This window comes from Ceratotherium simum, chromosome 8 (genome assembly GCF_057802395.1).
Source record: "Ceratotherium simum simum isolate JZ-2026a chromosome 8, ASM5780239v1, whole genome shotgun sequence".
Classification (NCBI taxonomy): domain Eukaryota; kingdom Metazoa; phylum Chordata; class Mammalia; order Perissodactyla; family Rhinocerotidae; genus Ceratotherium; species Ceratotherium simum.
Window position 1 is genome coordinate 39,277,817 of NC_141907.1, and position 21,456 is coordinate 39,299,272.

At 36.6% G+C, this 21,456-nt stretch overlaps 1 protein-coding gene across 2 annotated transcripts in view; it reads left to right on the plus strand.

Moving 5' to 3' along the window:
* The window catches only part of ATP10D (ATPase phospholipid transporting 10D (putative)), a 108,739-nt gene that overhangs the window by 10,036 nt on the left and 77,247 nt on the right, over nt 1-21,456 (plus strand). Inside the window, exon 2 of one of the 2 annotated variants that reach the window (XM_014787106.2) lies at nt 19,733-20,059. In XM_014787106.2, coding sequence (XP_014642592.2) covers nt 19,770-20,059 — 290 coding nt within the window. In that variant the 5' untranslated portion in view covers nt 19,733-19,769. The remainder of the gene's footprint in view (nt 1-19,732; nt 20,060-21,456) is intronic. The other variant, XM_087434266.1, reaches the window with a different exon arrangement.

Here is a 21,456-nt window from a genome sequence, read left to right on the forward strand (position 1 = left end):
AGTTTTATGGCATTGTTGTCAGAAAAGATGCTTAATATGATTTCGATCTTCTTAAATTTATTGAGGCTTTCCTTATTTCCCAACATATGGTCTGTCTTTGAGAATGTTCCATGTGCACTTGAGAAGAATGTTATTCTGCTGTTTTTGGATGAAATGTTCTTTATACATCTATTAAGTCCATCTGGTCCAGTGTTTCACTTAAGGCCACTATTTCCTTGTTGACTTTCTGTCTGGATGATCTATCCATTGATGTATGTGCAGTGTTGAGGTCCTCTTCTGTTATTGTGTTGCTGTCAGTTTGTCCCTTTAGGTCTGTTAATAGTTGGTTTATATACTTTGGTGCTCCTGTGTTAGGTGCATATATATTTATAAGTGTTATGTCCTCTTGGTGGAATGTCCCTTTTATCATTATATACTGCCCTTCTTTGTCTCTCATTATCTTTTTTATCTTGAAGTCTGCTTTGTCTGATATAAGTACGGCTACACTCACTTTCTTTTGGTTGCCATTTGCTTGGAGTATCATCTTCCATTCCTTCACTCTGAGCCTATGTTTGTCTTCAGAGCTGAGATGGGTCTCCTGGAAGCAGCATATTTTTGGGTTTCAATTTTTAATCCATCTAGCCACTCTGTGTCTTTTCATTGGTGAATTCAATCTATTTACACTTAGGGTGGTTATTGATATATGAAGACTTAATACTGCCATTTTATCTTTTGCTTTCTCATTACCGTATACTTCCTTTGTTTCTTTTTCCTTGTGTTTTTTTCTGCCATTTCAGTTGTGTGGTTTTCTGTAATGTGTTTCTCGGTTTCCTCTTTTTTTATGTTTCATGGCTCTGCTCTGAATTTTTGTTTTGTAGTTACCATGAGGTTTGTATAAAAGGTCTCATAGATAAGATAGTCCTTTTTCTGCTGATAGCATCTTCTCTTCATTTGCCTACGCGAGTTCTGTATTTTTCTTCTTCCCCTTCTATGTTTTTGTTGTCACAAATTATCCCTTTTGTATTGTGAGTTCATTACCAAATTGAAGTGATTATAGCAATTTTTAATGTTTCCTTTCCCTTTAACCTTTGTGTTATAATTAAGTGTTTACTAACCTATTCCAATATAGAGTTACAGTTTTCTGATTCTATTTATCACCTTAGTCAAAACTTTGTACACTTTTCCCTTTTTGTTTCAGATAGGAGGGCTTTTTTCAACATTTCTTGTAAGGAAGATCTAGTGGCGATGAACTCACTCGGCTTTTCTTTGTCTAGGAAAGCCTTTATTTCTCCTTCATATCTGAAAGATATCTTTGCTGAATAGAGTATTCTTGGCTGATGGTTTTTATCTTTCAATATTTTGATTATATCATTCCACTGTCTCTTGGCCTGTAGAGTTTCTGCTGAGAAATCTGCTGATAGCCTAGTGGGGATTCCCTTGTAGGTCATTGGGTTTTTCCCCCTGGCTTCCTTTAATATTCTTTCTTTGTCATTGACTTTTGACAGTGTTGTTATCATGTGTCTTGGAGGTCTTTTTGCATTGAGATAATTGGATATTCTATTAGCTTCATGGATTTTTATATCTAGTTCTTTCCCAAGGTTTGAGCAGTTCTCAGCTATTATTTCTTTGAATAATCTCTCTGCTCCCTTCTCTCTCTCTTCTCCTTCTGGGATACACATTATCCTTATGTTGATCTTTCTAATAGAGTTGGATAATTCTCATAGAATTTCTATGTTTTTTTAAAAGTCTTAGTTCTTTCTTTTCTTCTACTTGCATAACTTCTAGGTTTCTATCTTCAAGCTCGCTAATTCTCTCTTACATATGATCCACTTTATTCCCAGTGCTTTCTAATGCATTCTTCTTCTTATTAAGTTCTTCAGATCCAGACTTTCTTTTTTAGAGTTTCAATCTCTTTGGTAAAGTATTCCTTCTGTTCATTAATTTCATTCCTGAGCTCATTGAACTACCTTTCTGAATTTTCTTGTAGCTCATTGAGTTTCTTTACGACAGTTATCTTGAATTCTTTATCAGTTAAATCACAATCTCCCATGACTTTGTGTTAGGTTTCTGGAATATTTTTATTTTCTTTTTTTGATGTCATGTTACTGTGGCTCTTTGTGATGCCTGCTGAGATATTCCTCTGCCATTGCATTTGTCATAGCAAACACTTTTCTTATTTAGGTATAGCTTTGTTTTGATTTAAACTTTTCAATACCTTGGAAATTGGTTGCCTTTTCTTTTGTTTTTCAGTAGGTATTGCTGGAGCTAGTTTTTGGTTTCTCTTACCTAAGCTGCCTCTGACTAATATTTGAGGATCTGCACCTTCCATCCTTCACTGCCTCTGTTTGGGCTGTCGCCAGTACTCTTGTCTTTGTTGCTTCCTGTGCCACTGGAGGTCATTGATGCTTTGCTGTTGCCAGTGTCACCGCAGTTACTGGCTTTGCCACCAGGGTTACAGGGGTGGCTGACACCTCCACTGCATTTGAGATCACCTGGGTTGGAAGCTCTGCCATGGTGGGGGGGAGGGTGAGGGTGGAGAGGGAGCTAGGTTCTCAGGACACTGCCTCTGCTGTTGCTATTATCTTGTGGTTGCAGGCACCACTGCCATTGGGATGTTGGTGCCCTGTACATGTCTCTGTTGCTGCTACTAGGCTCTGAGCCATGGGTGGGGTCCCTGGATCACAGGGCTCTGCCTCTGCTGCTGCTTTGCTCCCCATGGCTGCAGGTGCCACCACATTTGGTTGGCCAGAGTTAGAGTTGCATGTGCTGCCCACCAGGTTCTCCAGGACTGGAGGTGGCTGGCTCAGCCACTATGGCTGGGGGTCCTGCTGCTGCCCACCAGGTTCTCCGGGGCTGGAGGTGGCTGGCTCAGCCACCATGGCTGGGGGTCCAGCGTCCTGGGCACTGCCTCTGCCCCATTTAGCCTCCTCTGTATGTTCCAATCTTCATATGTACTGATGTGTGTATCTCTGGTGTCCGGTGTGTTGGGCAATATAGCCTTGTTGGGTTATGAATATTTTACTCACTGTAGATTGAAGGAGAGAGACAAAGGGATCCTCTCACGCCACCATGATGATGACGTTCCTCCCTCCCATATATTTTAAATCATCTCTAGATTATTTATAATACCTGATACAACGTGAATGCTATGTAAAAAGTTGTTATACTGTATTGTTTAGGGAATAATGATAAGGAAAAAAACGTGTGTACATGGTCAGTACAGATGCAGCCATCGTAGGCCTTTTGATCCGCAGTTGGTTGACTCTGCGGATGTGGAACCCTTGGATGTGGACAGCTGACTGTATAACATATTTTAAGTCACTCAAATGCTTCCAGAAGTGAATTTTTAAATAGCTTTTAGAAATGAATTAAGCCTTTCATCCATTATACTGTAGTGTCCTTTTCATAGTTCAACTAAAGTAATGCCAGTCTGTCTTCATCATATATCCAGTAATGCCATATACTTTAAAGGAAAAAAATATGATTTAAAATTTTAGTCTTTGTGTTTATTTGATTCGTATTTATAGCTCAGGTTAATAATCTGCAAGAGACCTTTAGAAAACCTTTGATATAGTCTATTGATTTAACCTTTAGTTTTATAAGTATATAGCATCTTTCAGCAGCTAAATTCTTTCCAGTTTCGCTAAAAATAACTCTACTTCTCTTTTTATTATCTTTTTCTCTTATCATCTTTTAAGCTCATTATTTTCTTTTGCATTTTTAAAGTTTCTGTGGTTACTGATCTTGAAAATAATTGCCCTATTTCTTATGTATAAAAAAGTAGTTTCACTAATATATTTAAACAGCAATATATACACCATTGGGTTAGACATGATAGTTGCATAAAAATAATATTTAATGAAAATTCATGGAGAAAATATATTTAGAAATTAAAAATAAGCCTTTGCAGAACAGATTTGAGTTGTGTAGGTCAACGGTTTCAAAGGCTAGTTCCCAGACCAGGAGCATCAGAATCACTTGAACTTGTTAGAAATGCAAATTCTCAGGCCCCACTGCAGACCTATTGAATCAGAAACTGAGGTGACTGTGTATGTGTGTGTGTGTGTGTGTATAGGGGGTGGAATCTGTCTTTTCTCAAGATCTCCAGGTGATTCTGAATGTGGTAGTTAACTCCGGCTTAGGGTAAGATCCACAGTGAGCAGGTCCTATTTATTGGGTTTTGGCAGGCAGGTGCCTGGTCTACTTTAAAAGGCCTCCAGGGGGCCAGCCTGGTGGCATAGTGGTTAAGTTTGTGAGCTCTGCTTTAGCAGCCTGGGGTTCACAGTTTCGAATCCCAGGCGCAGACCAACACACCACTCATCAAGCCATGCTGTGGCGGTGTCCACACACAAAATAGAGGAAGATGGGCACAGATGTTAGCTCGGAGCCAATCTTCCTCACCAAAATAAAAGAGGAAGATTGGCAACAGATGTTAGCTCAGAGCCAATCTTCCTTACCAGAAAAAAAAAAAAAAAAGGCCTCCAGGAAAAACAATTCCATTAACTTTCCTGTATGCCATTTCAAATTCCTCTGTGTTATTGCTGAGCTGGCTCCAAAGCCATTAATTTAAGACCAAGAAATTTGCAAAACAGTCCAAAAAGACAATGTTTAATACTTAAAGATTTGTGTTCCCTGGTTTTATGTGATTTACTTCCTGGCAACAGATTCCCTTTCAAAACATAATTAAACTGAACATTTTTGTAAGTGTTTCATAAGTGAAAAAGGGGGGACATATTCTTGGAGGATGATTAAAGGAAGCAAATATGGATCTTTATGACTCTTAGTAGAGAGTTTGGGTCTAGGGAATCATGTTTTCTTATCAGAGGTCCTGAGTGTCTTTGTAGAGGGGGGGAATGATATAGATTCCTACTGTGATCATTAAAGTTGTAATTAATTAATTCTATGTAAACTTAGAGTCCCAGCGTAGAAGTATTTTCTTAGTGCATCTGTATATGACATAGGCTATATTCTTTTAATATACTTTGGATTTAATCGTCAGATTAAGTCTTTTATTTATTGCTGGAAATTTTGTTTTCCAGCTCTTTTTATCCTACCAGACCCACATGATATTAAACATGGTCGTTTCAGAATATTGTAGATTGGTCATGTTATGAAGATGTTAGGAATCAGCAGAAAGAATCTTGAAATAGGTCTTGAGTAAGAATTGAGAACCTTCTGACTACAAGTGTTTTTTTCAACCACTGACTTTAATTTTCTAATATAATGTGCAATGAAAGTGATATTTGAAATATATACAGACTTGTTTTTGAGATTTTGAGATTACTTTAATATCTATGTGTGTATGCCTTTCATAAGTATAAAATTTTTTACTGCAACAATTATCTGAACTTTATTTTGCATTATAGCATATAAATTCTATTTCACACCTAATTTTTACAAAGAAGACAGTCTCCCAAAACTGTCTGGGCGTTTTAGTAAGCTCTCTCTTAAAATTTAACTAGCTGTATCTATGAGATATTTTTAACAATTGTTTTTTGTCCAAAAGAGACCTGAATGCTTTAGTTGGCTTTGTAATATTTTTAATTACATTCAGGACTTCTTGGCAGGGACACACATATTTGCCTTTATGATGAAGCTTATATACTAAATTATGTTTTTCTTGTTTTCTCTGATATAATATTGAGTGTTATTGTTAATATACACACATGTTGCTTGTGGACTTACTTGGATGTGAATATTCTCTTTCAGTGTTGAGGCAGCATGCTTGTCTTGCATTTTATAAGGTTGTTCTTAAAACAGAACAAAAACTTAAAAGATTGCATCTTTTCCCTGCATCTTAAATGTAGAAGCAATGCATTAACTTCTGTGTATGCTTTTCTCCACCATAAGCATGGGCTTTGTGATTAAATCAAGTTGAATAGGTTTTGTGAGATTAGAGTTTGGAATAGTTTTTGATTGAAATGAAGTTTTCTAATTATAAAGTAAGTATATATATTCATGGTAAAAAATGAACAGTTACAAAAGATACTTAAAAATAAAAATTATCTATTAATATACCACCTCAAAATAACCAGTGTTAATATTTTAAGAAATATTTTATTTCAAATTTATATATATATAAATAGTTTATATATGTATATTCTAGTTGAGATCATATTTGTATACAGGTCTAAATCATGGTTTAAAATCTTATAAACTTTCAGCATTTTCTTGCTCATAAATATTCATTTTACTAAGTTGAGCTATTGTTTTGAATAGCTGGATTATATTTTCATTTAGATATACCACAATTTAACAATTTCCCTTTTTCTGGACATTTGGGTTAGTGCCCTTTCCGATGCTGAATTGGTCATCTTCTACTTAGGGCTAAAGAGGATGAACATTTTTAAGACATATTATCTTTTGATTCCAGAAAAGTAAAAGCAGGCTATCTCTCCTAGCAGTATATGAAAGCTTGCCTTCATTGAGCATTATGAATAAGGAAACTCTTTGCTACATTCAAGGCAAAAAATACCAACTGTGCTTTAATTGCATTTCTGAGGTTACTAGTGAAATTGAAAATATTTTTTTCCAATTTATTTGCAGTTTGTCAGCTTCTGTATGTTTGTTTATGCTCTTTTCCCAAGTATATTTAAAACTGAAATGAATAATTTCTAATATTGCTTTTGTAAAGTATCAATGTAAAAAGCAGGCCATTGTGAGTGATAATAGGACTTGTTAGGATGATATTGAAACAATAGGGCAGATCCTACAAATTAGCCATGAAAATTTTAAGATGGATATATATCTGAACAAATCTTAGTTATTTTGTAGTCTGAGCATACTCTCATATAAAATTTTAGCGGGTATAAAATCTTGTATTCAAATTGTCTTAAATAATTTATGACACATTCATAAATAATGCTACAGTTTAGGAATTAATAATTCCTATATATGTATGAGTATTAAAATGGTAGTCAAGAGAACAGCTGGATTATTTTATGTGAGCTGCCACTAACTTGATATGTAATATTGGGCAAGTCAACGTCTCTGAACCTCAATTTTCTTGTGTATAAAATAAAGTATTTAGTTTGATATTTAAGATTTTTTCCAGCTTTAAAATTTCTGAATTTTAAGTTTAAGTTTCTAAGCCTTATCATCTTTAAAATGCTTTTTCTACTTGGCGGAAATGTTGACATCATATGATTAATGAGTGCTCTCATACTAGTAAGAATAGCTGCCGTTTATTGATCTATTATATATCAAGTACCTTACGTATATTCTCATTAACTCCTCACAACAAACCTAAAGAGTAGGTCTTATTTTCCTGATGGGGAAACTGAGGATTATGCAAAGTCGCATTGGGGCTGAGTGGTTAGAGCCAGGATTTGAACCCATGACTGACTGAAAATCTCCTCTCTCTACTCTGCTATTGACCTCTCTTGTGAACAAATGTGATGGCTTGCTCTAGAACAGCGTTTTCAGCGGTAGCATTATTGGCATTTGGGGCCAGATTATGGTTTGTTGTAGGGGCTGTCCTTTTCATTATAACAGCATTCATGGCAGCTATCCATTAGCACTAATCCCCCCCAGTTGTAACAATCAGAAATGTCTCCAGATATTCAAAATGTCCCCTGCGGGGCAAAATTGCCCCCAGATGAGGACCACTGATTTAATACAACCTAAGTCATCAACAGTCTGAGGACAGATATAATTGTTATCTCTGGCAAAGGTAGGTGGCTTTAGGCTATCTTGGATTTCAAAGGTCAAGATGGAACTGACCAAGTAGAATCCCAGTAAAGGACCCCACTCTGTCATTCAACTATACTTGTTGCACATATTTATTGCTTGGCCTTTATCCTCTTGAGATTTTTCTTGTTCAGAGAGTACTCATTCCCAGGATGCGTAGTATACCCTCATGAACCTGATTGAACATTAGTTAATTTATTTAAAAATATTCATTGAGTACTTGCCGTGTGCCAGGCATTGTCTAGTTACTGGTTAAAACAATGAACAAGATGGTCTTGTAGGGGAGGCAGATACTAAACAAATGATTACAGCTCATTCCCCTTTCTTTATCTTCCTAATAATCTTTTAAAGCATCTCCATAGAATCACAGTCCAGTGTATTTACCATGTTTTACACACAGACACAGAGCTTATCACATAGAGCTAGAATTTGTCCTCCTTCATGTGAAGGAGTAAAGATAGCACACCAGGAAATTTGTGTTCTTCTGCCAGTTTAAAAGATACTTTGGCTCTAGTTTTCAAAATGAGCACTTATCTGGGGGCTAGCTTCATTTCAGAATTTGCTTATGTATCTATTGGTTAGTGTTTTAATGTTCTTAGTGTGTTTTGCTATGAACCTTGGCCATAAACATGTCAAGTTTTGTCTCTTGGGGATTAATCTCTGAAGTATTTCAGGTAATGAGGGAATCTCATGAAGTTAATGCCTGATCTCTCTACTGGACTGTATGCTTCTTTACATAGGACTTTTCATCATTTTGATTGCAGTGCCTGGAAAAGTACCTGGCTGGCACACAGTAGCCTATTTATTAAACAGATACAAGGAAATGAGATCCCTCAATAGTGAAAATAGGTTTCACAAAATAAGTTTTGTTGAGTCTCTGTATTCTGCTCCCTGAAGACCATCAAGGTCGTTAATTCAACTTATTTATGTTTATTAACTATTCTAAGGTATTTGGTAGTAAGAGTTAAATCTTGGTAAAGGCAGATATTTGGGCAGCCAAGGGAGAAACAAACCCATAAAATCAGACATGAGCATCCAAAACAAGGAGGTCTTCAACTACTAGATGACAATCTATGGATATATTTCTGAACACCCTGAAGGCATCACTCTAAAGAGCACTTTGCAAGAATGGGTGCTCAGAGCATTGGTGCTGAAGTCTCAGACAAGAAAATTTATTTAAAATGCTGTGTAAAATATAGGAAAGCTGAGAATACATTTATAATGATTTCCATTCCAGATGAAATTGTTTTGATACTTTGAAAGTATCAAAGGTTTGTCTGAAAAAATAGGTCACTCAAAGCTTCCTCCCTAAGAGTTTTAGAACAATGAAATTCAAAGATCTCAGCTATTTTTAAAAATAGATTTTACTTGTTTTATTTCCCTTTTTTATGGCTTCTCGTTGCAGAGTCTTGTTAGTACATGCTGTAGATCTTAATATGAGCTATAATAACTTTAGCATGCATAATAAAAGCTTTAATGACATATCATGAAATAACTGAGCTTATATCACTTCTAGAGCTGGTGTATATAAGATTGTTACAGGTATTCTGGTTTTTATTGCATACAAGAGAGGTGTTATTTTATTCATTCATTCTTATGTTCATTACACAAATATGTATTGGAAGTCTACTCTGTGCCTGATACTGTTTTAGGCCTAGGCTGTATCAGTGAACAAAAAATAGAAATTCCTCCTCTGATGGAGGGGGGAGACAGCAAGATCCAAAATACAAAAATAATTGTATGTTGTTAGAAAGTGACTTAGGAGTTCTATGAAAAAGAAGAGGGGAGGAGAATAGGGATTGCTGAGATGAGGCTGTGTAGGGGATGGAGTAATAGCCTGGAAAGGACGTTGGGAGGCAGATACTTGTGACACTGGTGGCTGTAACTATAATTAAGATGAGAGCCTTTAGAGAGTTTTAAATTGTGGAAATGTCAGGATCTAACTTAGGTTTTAATAGGACTAGGTAATAGTATTTGACTAGGGTGATAGTGATGGAGGTGATAGCTAGTGGTAGGATTCTGGATATATTTTAAAAGTAAAACCAACAGAATTTGGTGACTGACTATATGTGGGTTTTGAGGGAAAGAGAAGACCTCAGGATGACTCAAAGGCTTTTGGGCTAAGGATCTAGAAGGTTGGAGCTGCTATCAACTGGTAGGGCTAATCTGTAGGAGAAGCAGGTTTAGGGGGGTGTATCCAGAGCTCAGTTTTACACATGTTAGCGTGTGGAGATGGGCTGCCTAGGTGGCAGTCAGATGTATGAGTCTGGAATTTTGGGAAGAAGTCTGAGCTGGAGGGTAGTTACATGGAGGGAACCTGTAAAAGTTGTCTTTAGATGGTCTTGGTTTTCTCAGTAAAATAGAAACAAGGTCATCAGCAGGAAGAAAGTTGAGAGGGAGATATGGAAAGTTAGAGGAGAAGTTATGAAACAGTCGTCTATGAAAGTGGGAAAGTGAAGAGGCTAGAAATGCTGTGTGATTGAAGTAGGCATGTATGGCTAACTTGTGGTTCATGGTCAGTAATTTAATGTGACACTAATCAGGGACGTTATATGTTTCTCTCCAAACACTTTCAACCTGTAGGTGTTGGAACAGAGTATATAGGGATTTAGATATAACTGATATGAACATGACTACGGTCAGTTTTGCCAAGAAGGAAGTGAGAGAGGAGCTAAGGGGTAGAGAGAATATGCAAGGAAGTGATAAGTGTTGATCATAATATTTCAACTGAGTAAACAGGGAAGTGAGGCCATGCAAGAAGGAAGGGCGGTGAAAGATGGGACTTCAGTTGCTCATAGGTCTTTGTGGAGTCAGATGATAGTGAAGTTAGGTTAAAAGTGAATTGTTTATTTAAAAGTAAATTTTATTTTTATATATTGAATCATATTTCAAATATATGTAAAGAGCTTTCTATTGAATACATCTAATGAATGTTTTTAAATTAAATAAATACAAATATTTAAATTTATTTGTTAACTTTAGTTTTTCAAATGAGGTATGCCTTTAGTATTTTTTTTCCCTAAATGGCTTAAGTTCAAATTTTTTATACTAGTCGTCTTCTATTCTTTCTCCCAACCCTCACATTCTTTGATCAGCTGCCCGAGGCTATGTGCCTTCTGCCAACTTGTTGCTCAAGTGTTCCTAACATGTATCAGAGCCTTCTCATAGCTGCAGAGGCTCTCATTCATCTGAGATATTTAGATTAGGCTTGGGTAACCACTTACCAAGCTGGGTTGCTTGGTGAGTTTCTCAATCACTTAGACTCAGTTTTTTCATCCTTAAGTAGGGATAACAATATGTCCTTTGTTGTAAGGATTAAAATTAATGTATATTTATCCCCAGCACAGAACTTGGCATGTCTTTACAAATGATATATATCGTTATGAGCTTAGGTTTGTTGAATTAGTAATATTTGAGTTGAATAACCAAACCTCAAAAATATGTTATTCTGTCATTTCAATAACATATATTTTAGAAGTATCTAGGATTACCAATGACAAAATATAGTGTTAAAGATTTCTATCAACATTTTGATATATGCTTATGTTTTTTCAGCTTTAAGAATAGACTAAGACGTATTGGGAACTCACCATGAGTATGGGTGAGATTTTTTTAGTTCCCAATACCAGAGAGACATGCATAGAATGGCAACATTTTCCCTACCTTTTTGCGGGCTTAAACCAGTTTTGAGCCTAAGCATCAGGAAAAAGGTAATTCTTTTGGATGTGTGATCCTTTCAAGAAAAAGCTGAGATATATTAAAGAAGAGAGGTAATAAAGCTTTCAGTGTCTGAGTGGAGATTATATATTTATAATTTATGTTTATACATACATACACACATATACATATACATACAGACACACACGTGTATATGTATACATGTATGCTTTATTCTCGCAAGAGAATTGAAGAACCTCTTTATATTTAATGTATGTTTGGAAATGCTAAGAATATTTAACTTTTCTTAGTATAAAACAATGCATCTAAATAGCATGGTCTTATTTTATACCTCTGTTTTCTTTCAAAACAAACATGTATTTGAAAATTCTAATTTGACTCTTCATCAGCAATGATATAAAACATGTCACTCATTGCTGTGGAGGGTTCCTTCCCTCAGTCTGAGTTGGAAGCTGTCTCTGTAAAGTAGAACAGTATCTTTTGTTTGTCTTCCCAGCATCGACCATAGTGGCTGGTTTTCAGTCGTGTTTGTTGAGTGAATTGAGACTGAGTGAGTTTGGTTTAAGCACTCTTTTCTAAGGATGCATAAGGGCTGTGTGCTAGAGTAGAGTTGACCTTTTCCTGTTTGGGGTCCTGAAAATGACAAAACTATCACAAAGATTTCTTTGTTGGTGGTAAAAGTGAAAGATACTATGACTTAGTTTTTTTATATACCTATGTAGCACTCCCTCCCATGAAAAGAATCACCGATTATCAAAAGTAATTACTTTAGATCAATGTTTTTGGTGATGTATTACCCTCACCTGGCCTCTTGTATATATCTAAAATATAGAATATGTACTTCTACTGGGGATTTTAGTTCAAATAACAGAAAATATTAAATATCACACAGAATTCCAAGATGACTTTATTTGGCAAATCTGATTCCTCCCACCCAGTGGAGATTGCTGAGGATTATGTGACTCTATTATTCAAGATCACAGTTTTCCCACTAGATAAAATGATCCTTGTCAGCACCGAAGCCCATATTAGATACATCTATAACTGTTCATATTTATCTTCTTTTCCCAAGATTATGTGGGGTGAAGAAAAACACTTTCTCCTTTTATAGATAGCAGGATAATAGTCACTAAGGAAGCCATACCAACATGTTGCCATGGCACCTGATGCAACAAAGAAACCAGCAAAGAGATCAGATGATCTTACTGCCATCGTTATTATGTGTCAGATAAGGAATCGGTCTCCTTGAGGTAATGAGTCTCTTACAGAAAGAATTGGACAAGTAGGTCAGAGATGACCCAGGCTGGAACAAGCCCTCGTTTTATCAGGGCTCACTGTTCTTCTGGGAGGGCCATCTGTGACACATAGGTCAAGGAGACTTTCATATCTTGAGTCTACTGTGAAACAGTTCCTATCTTATTCTCAGAAACCTATAGCTATAAAATATCTCTGTATTTTTTATTGACCCTGATAGATAACTTTCTTCCAAGGTTTGGAGCATGTAAGAACTTTGATATTTTGTTAGTGTTTTCTCATCTTGGTTGAGAAGAAGGTACAAGTCTGTCAAGGCCAGGATCCAGTGTTCTCCCTAGCTGAGCTTTTGGAAATGTTGGTTGAAACTGATTATAACTGTATTAAATCTACAGAAAGAATCTATCCTCAAGATCTTATCACCAGCCTCTGGGGATTTTTGTGTAAACTAGACTTTTAGTATTTTAGTTAATTCTGGCCTTAGAGGAGAGGTCCGCTTGTATTGGCTGTCAAGTCATTGGTACATAGCCTTGGTCTATACACTTAAAGGAGATGGGCCTCCCAAAAACAGGAGAGATATCTAATAAACTGTTCACTCTTAATTTCAACTTTACATTTTGAAATAAAGTTACTTAGTATAGAGTAGTGGTTCTCAAAGTGTGGTCCCAGGACCAGCAGCATCAGCATTTCCTGGAAACTTGTTAGACATACAGATTCTTGAGCCCTACCCCAGGTCTGATGAATCAGAAACTCAGGGGATGTGGTTGAGGACATTTTGATGCATGCTGGAGTTTGACAGCCACAAACATAGAGCATCTTGAGATGATACATATACATATGTATATGTACATAAGAATGTATACATAAGAATGTTTTTCTCTTTTAGATAAGTGAACTCATGTGTATATTTCAAGTTGTTTCTTGGCTGGTGATGACCTCAGAAATTTTTAAATGCTAACTGGGCCCAAGGGAATTCATTACCCTGTATTTACCTTTGGTAATCTACCCTGCTATGAACTTTTCATTAAGCATTCATTAAGGGAAACAGGGTTTTTGAGAACTGTCTGCTTTCAAGTACATTTGTGTACAAGAAGGAGCATAGTAAGATATGTTGTTTTAGGTAAATTCTGTTATTGAAGGATTTTAGTTTTTAATGTCTTCTAGAAAAAAATACTATAATTAGAAATAATCTTGTTTTAGATGATCATATTCGATTATTTTAAATTTTATATATAAATAGCATTGTAGAGTTGGAAGGAAAACAGAATGATTTTCTGAAAGAGTCTTTCAAGCCTGGAGAAGGAGATTCCTTCTTTCAATAAAGGTAGAATGATGCAATCACAAGTTGAAAGTGACTACTTCTGGTTTCTCAAATTTAGATCTTTTACTCCTGCTTCTAATGGAAGGAAAGCCAGGCTGAGCCATGAAAGAGAAAATGGGGTGTTTTTGTTTCCTTTTCCCATACTATCTCTTTTCTATAAAATTCAATGATTAACAGCCATTTGTTGATCATCTAACTTTGACCAAGCCTCAGACTCTGTGCAATCTGGGAAGGAATTAGACACGTTCCCTGGCTTTGAAGAATGAAGCACCTGCAGCACACTACAGCGAGTGCAGTGACTGCGCCGTGCTCAGGATTGTAATGGGAGCGGAGCAGGGAATGCCTTACTGTGTCTCCTGTGTGGGTCTGTCTCAATCACGCCCACTCCAAGGTCAAGCTGAATCAATCTAGAGGATGAATAGGGGCTGGTGGAGTGAGTGGGTAAATATGATTGACCAACCTTCCAGAAAGAGAGGGCGGCATTTGCAAAGGTGCATGGTATAGGCTATACTTCGCAAACTCTCGGATAAATCACCTGGGGACTAATTAAATTCTGCATTTAGGGGCCCAATTCTAGATCCTCTGAATCAGAATCTCCAGGGGAGGGGCCTAGGGAACTGTGATTAACAGGGAAACACCAAACAAGTGGAATACGGTTTGTTCATGAATATAGTTGGAGTGAACTTTGGAGACAATGGTTGAGGATGAGATCAGGTGGTGTGAAGGTCATTTTATGTCATGTCTGTCTTTTGTGATTGGTTTTCTGTTTTGTATCCTACTTGATGCTCGTTACTTCTCCGATATCAACAGATACAGTGAACTGAGCGTTTACTTAGAATTGGACAACTTTATTTAATTTGAAAGCAATATTTTGAAAGTTTGGACCTCAGCCCAATTTATAGGTTTTCCAGCCTTGACTTATTTATGACCTGAGAAACAGCCAAACAGGAGAGTGGGGAATTTAATGAACATTGTTCATCTACGGTGTGCCGCATGACTTGTAATGGTGCCTCATTTTATTCATTAGCAAGCTGAGGCCCAGAGGTTAATTACGTAGGTCACATAGCCAATAAATGATGCAACTGATATTCAAGCCTGGGTCTATAGAGCAGGAGGAATTTATTTGATATGTCAAAAAGTGGTGAGCAGAGTGCTCAATCACTCAATTAAAATACATGAACTGGAAAATGCAGGGTTAGGGCCAGGGGGACAGTGAAAAAGCTTCTGAAATTTGTTACCATGCGAAAATATGTGCCCAGTGTTGTTGTTTTTTTTTCTTTTTAAGAGAAGCTAATTATCAATACTTTATGTGAACTTATTTCTATTTTAAAATATTGGTCCTATATTCAAAAAAATTAAAACAATATGTTTGCCAACACCGTGGTACAAAATACATCATTGGGTAGAATTTTGCTTAAGGGCTAGGCTACGGGTTTGTGACCTCTAGATTAAATAATCTCTAAAATCTAAGCTTTAAAATATCATGATTCTTGCTGATTCTTGATGAGTTGTGACTTACTCTGATTTTCTTTCCTTTCATATTTTAAAGAAATTTTTCTGAATGTTTATGTGACATTATTAATAGAGCCTTCTCTAAGTATTAATGTACTTTTAATTTTGCCGGGATTGATGGAGAAAGATTAAAAGGCTACTACTTGCTTCTGACTGTGGTGTAAAAAGTGTTGCCCTCTCCTGAACCTTCTAGGTCACCTGCTGTCTTTCAGTGTCTTTCTACAATAAAAGGAGCAGAAGGTGGCTCTGTCCACCTCCAGGTATGCTTTCACCCGTTGTGGGACCACATGTAATCAATGTCTTTCCCAAGTGTGTAGCAACATATTAGTGGACCTTGAAACCAATTCAGTGCATCTTGACCAGTATGAAAATGAGAAAGAGAGAGAATAGAGTAGAATAGAAAATGTTTGCATTGCAAGTAGTAAGGGTAAGAATTGTTTTGTTGGACTTCTGTTTCAGCTATATATGTATGTGTGTGTCTATGTTCCAGGCTGCATCATAGAATGTATTTCTCACTGGCCTGGCGGGTAACAAATTTTGAAAGCACTGAGCTGGAGTGACTGAGTAGATCCTCAGTCATTCCTGCTCAATATAAGATGGTTTAAATTCTAAGCTGGAAATTTGAAAGGATTTTTTGCCACACGTTAATTACCTCCACACCTGGTCTTTTTCCTTCAATCTCTTGAAAACAGTAACAACTTCTCTGTCTGGTGTAGATCAGTCTTTTGATCCAATAATCACTTTTTGGGACAGAGTGGTGTCCTGAAGGGAGGGAGTGTCATTACAAGATGATAAGCCACCTGGCCTTGGAGAGTAGGACAGAGACTTGATGACTAAGGGAGAATGCTAAGAAGGGCATTGAATCTATCGCCCCCAAATCTATCGTCACTAAAATTCCTTGAGAATGAAAAGGCGGAAGCGGGAAGGCAACATGTGAGTAAAAAGAGCCCCTAATGTAAGTTTTAGGACATTGAAAAGGCACAGAGGAAGGTGAACCTAGAAATATTTTGGCAATAAAATGTCTTCCAATCATAGATTTGTCTCTTCAGAACTGAGTGACTGGGAAAAGATAAGGTTCTTGAGTAGGTCCGTGGAATGAAGAGCTGATTGTTTTTGTGAACCAGTAAGTATTTTTGCTAGTGTGAGGTTATTAGTTAGATACACCACGAATTACCAGAAGTTAACACCTCCTACATGTCATATTTCCTTATTTCTAAGTTTGCATTATCAAGAAGTTGTATTCTGAAATTTAAAAATCTAAGTAGAATCTAGATTGTTGTATGAGATTGTGAACACCAGAGGGATACACACTCCTATGTGTTAATAAGAATTTAATTACAAATGAAAATTTCTCTTTTACAGTTTTCAGAAATAAGATAAAATTGTACCGATCTCAACCTTCTAAAAAATATGAGGTTTGTTATAATGGTCACCTGATGTGCATGGGGTGAGATGCATGAAAAGCATTTAGTGCTTATGTTAAGTATTTTAAATTACCTATTGATTCATTGATAAAGCACTATCTTACATCTTTGTTCTGGGGGAGATTTCTAGATATGTTCTGAACTACTTTAATAACTCAAGCTGTCATTACTAGTTATAGGTTAAGAAGCTATTTTTCTATACTGACATGGCAACCTGGCTTTTCAAATTACTTCAGAGGTAGACTTTTAAAAAATTATATTGAAAAGATAGTGAGAATTCTTATGGCCAGTCGATGTTCATTCAGTTAGCTCTCAGAGAACAGACTCCAAAGGCAGAGACCTGATAGGGATAGAACTTTTTTTCTTGTTTTCATTACTAGTATAAAACTGATAAGACTGACTTTATGAATATTTTCTTTCACTGATAATAGAGGCTATATATTATAGGTCCAATATCCAGGCACAAATATATACACTTGGAGGCTATTGTATTCTTCCCATTAAAAGTGACTTTCTATTCTTATATACTTGTTTTTATTATTTTGCTTTAGATCATATAATTTTTAAGGATCTGATGGAGTTTTAGAAGACTACTATTTGTGATTCAACTTATTTTCTGTAAATGCCGTGATAAAGTGATGCTGCATAACCGTAGTCTCTTGGATTGCTTAAGGACCGATGTATATAGTAAACAAGTGGGTTAACAAGAATGGATTATTAAAAATATTGATTCACTAGAATTACTAGAAAATGTTGGATCAGATCTTCCAATACTACTAGGTAATGATTTATGATTTCAGCTCCATGAAAGCTGGATACAATTTTAATGTCCTCAGGGAGAAACTATTAATTTCTGATTAGTGTAACACTTGCAAGACAAGAATCAACAGACATGTTATAAACTTAGAATGAAGCTTAGGAAAAAAGCAAGTTTAAATAATTTGCCCAAACTACCTCAGTGCCTTGATCATTATTTTGCACTTGGGATTGCATTTATGTATTTCCATGCCTATCACCTCACCTAGACCCTGAGCTCCTGGAGAAGGGGATCTAAGTCTTCATCATCTCTATATTCCTAGCCTCAGGTAGTTTCTAGCACATAACCTAGCTTTTCTCCAGATGAGGTCATCGGCCACCTGAATCAGATTCATCTGGGGAGTTCTGTTAACAATTCATATTATCAGCACACACCCACAGATTTACTAAATACGAATTTCCAGAGGTGAACTTCAATCTAAGATGATAAGTAAATGCAAATGGCATTGATAAAGCAAAGATAGAAACCAAGGCCCCCAGACCTTGCCCTCCACATATTTGCTAACATGCTCATTACCTACTGGGTGAACTTTTATTGGGCATCTACTAAGTGCCAGCTACTCTGGATACAAAGAAAAATTAACAGTTAAAAGCAGAAACTGTTGAGTTAGAAAGAGTTGGTTTGAATCAGCCTTAACTACTTACTAACCGTAGGGATTTCAGCAAGTTACTTTACTTCTTTAAGTCTGTTTCCTCTTTTGTAAAATAGAAATAATACCTGCATCATAAGATTGATGTAAATATTAAATAAGATAATGCATGTAAAGTGCTTTGCAAAATGCTTGCAAAACAGTGTGCTCTTAATAAATGTTAGCTTCTTTTTTCTTTTCTTTTAATTAATGAGCTCACATTCTAGGCAGGGCTGAATTTCTTGGAAAATAAGGAAAACTTGGAAATAAGGTAAAGATTGTATAAGACTTAGATTTTGTTTTATAACAAACCACCCGAAAACTTGGTGATGTACCTTTTATCGACTCACAATTTGGCAGGTTGGCAATTTGGGCTGAGCTCAGTTGCAACAGCTCATCACTGTTCTAGATCGTATCATCTGGGCACACTCATGTGTTAGTCATCAGTTGGCAGGCAGTGGCTTCACCCACATACAATCATGCCTTGCTTAATGACAAGGATACATTCTGAGAAATGCACAATGATTTCATCATTGTGCGAACATCATATAGTGTACTTATACAAATCTAGATGGTGTAGCCTGCTATACACTTAGGCTATATGGTACTAATCTTATGGGACCAGTGTCATATACGCAGTCTGTCATGACTGAAACATCGTTATGCAGCGCATGACTATATTGACAGGAACAGTGGTGGTAAATGGGTCATGTGTACCCATCATCGGGTAAACTAACCTGGGCTCAGGCACATGGTAGTGGCCACAGTGTTCTCAAGAGCAGTGGGAGAGAGGGAGTCTCATGAGCCAGCGCTTTTCAAGCCTCTGCTTGTGTCATGTTTACTAGTGTTTCATTAGCCAAAGCAAGGCACATGGCCAAGCCGAGATTCAATGGGTAGAGAAAGACTACCACTTGATGGGTGAAGGGATGTGCATATAGAGATGGCAAGAATTTGTGGCCATTTTTGTAATCTGCACAGAATGAGTTTCGTTGACTGCTTACTCTATATCAGGCTTTATGTTGGGTGATTTACGTGTTCATTTAATCCTCACAACAATTTCCTGACATATGTGGCATTCCCATTCCAAAGATGAGCAAGTTGATGACTAGATAAATTAAGAGACTTGTACACATTAAGCCCAAATTATTTGCTTCAAGTTATGGAGTGTCCTTTTAGGTGCTGTCTCTTGTTCCTTAGAGGATCAGATGATCAGCCCATGAGACAGAAGGTGTATGTGTTATTTAATAAAGATTTGGTTAAAGTGAAGTTCCAAAGACTAGTTTTACTTTCCTATTTATACCTTAAACCATTGGGTCATCTATTTATTTGATATAGAAAAAAATTTACAATTTTGCTATCCTTACTATGCTTTAAGACTTTCCGGCAGTTTATGGAGAGTGTTTTAGTGGTTTTTTGTTTGTTTGTTTTGCCAGATCACCTACACAACCTGGATCTCTCCGCGTTTTGGACATGACTGAGCCTCTTCAATGGGCCAGATATCACTGGCAGCGACTGACCCGTGGTACCAACAGGGACGACGATGAGAGACCATACAACTATTCCTCTCTGCTTGCCTGTGGGGGCAAGTCCTCTCAGACCCCCAAAGTGGCGGGAAAGCACCGGGTGGTTGTTCCCCACCTCCGGCCCTTCAAGGACGAGTATGAAAAGTTCTCTGGAACCTACGTGAATAACCGAATACGAACAACAAAGTACACACTTCTGAATTTTGTGCCAAGAAATTTGTTTGAACAATTTCACAGGTGCTTTTTTATTTTTTTTTTTAAAATCTTAGAATTTTCTTTGTCATTCTAGTTGATATATAAAATTTTTCAGTTTTATAACATTGTATGTTACCTAAGCCTAAGACTTGTGACATCATCTTTGGCGATTCTGGTACAGTCTTTGGTGGAATGATGACTCCTTACCCCTTACATTCACATAGCACTTTATACTTGGTAAGATGCTTTCTCTTGACCGGAGAAGATATTGTTATCCTTATATTATAGATTAGGAAACTATTTTTTGCACTGTGGTTTAGCCAATGGCATGCTAGTGATAAGCAGCAGACTATAGCCTTGAGTGCTTCTCGCTCTTGCTTTCGGGTTCTTTCCATTAAACCACACTGCATTTTAACTTTAGCTTTTTCTTACTTGATAATATGGGAAAAATAGAGCTCTGAAGCAAATGCAGATGTAAGATATTATTAGGTGAAACAACAACATAATTAGTTTAATATGTTTTTATTGAAGTTCTTTGAGTTTAGGCACTGAAGGAAATGCAAGTATAAATGTTCCTCCTTTCTTTATGGAGTTTGCTGTTTAGCAAAGGAAACAATATATGTGTACAAACAATAAAAAGACATAGTGAATGTGATGAGTTTTATAATGTGCTACAAAGTAGGATGGAGGCCTCAAAAAAGAGAAATATACTATTAGCTGGAGCAAGAGAAGTGGAAGTGGCATTTGAACTTAGTTATGGAGGATGGGTGAGATTTTCAAAGCAGAGGTGTCAGCAAAGCACATCTGCGATGGAGGCGGGAGTATGAGTCAAGGCAGAATGGCAGTGGCACAGAATATTTGCTTGAGGCCTGGAAAGTAGTCTTCTCTAACACAATTAAAGACAAACCGAAGATAGAGAGAACATTTAGGAAGATGTATATATCCTAGTGAGCTGTAATGGAGATCTGAACCTAGAACAAGGTGGGAATGAAAAGAAGGATAACCGATTATAGATATTATGGATTAAATGTGGGGAATTAAGTGAAAGGAGTAAAAGATGATGTGAACATATTGAGTTGCTATGACCAGAAAGATAAAGAGAAAAAGTAAAGACAGGAATAAAAAGAAGCTTGGCTGGAAAATTATTTTGTTTTTGTAAAGGTTGAAATTGAGATGCTAATGTGAGTATAGAGATTCTCAACATTCGTGCCACATATTGTTATTATGTGGCATTATTCATGCCACATATATTTATTCTAATTATTCATTCTATATACATTCTGTATGCATTTATTGAACAGTGGCTATTTTTAAAGTACAGATGTGAATTTGTTGAGTTAATGGCTTTAAATGCTATGAGTGTTTCTTTGATGGAGTTTGCAATCTACTGCACTTGAAGGAATTAGAATCTGAAACTTGAGCCGAGTTCAGGGCCAGCA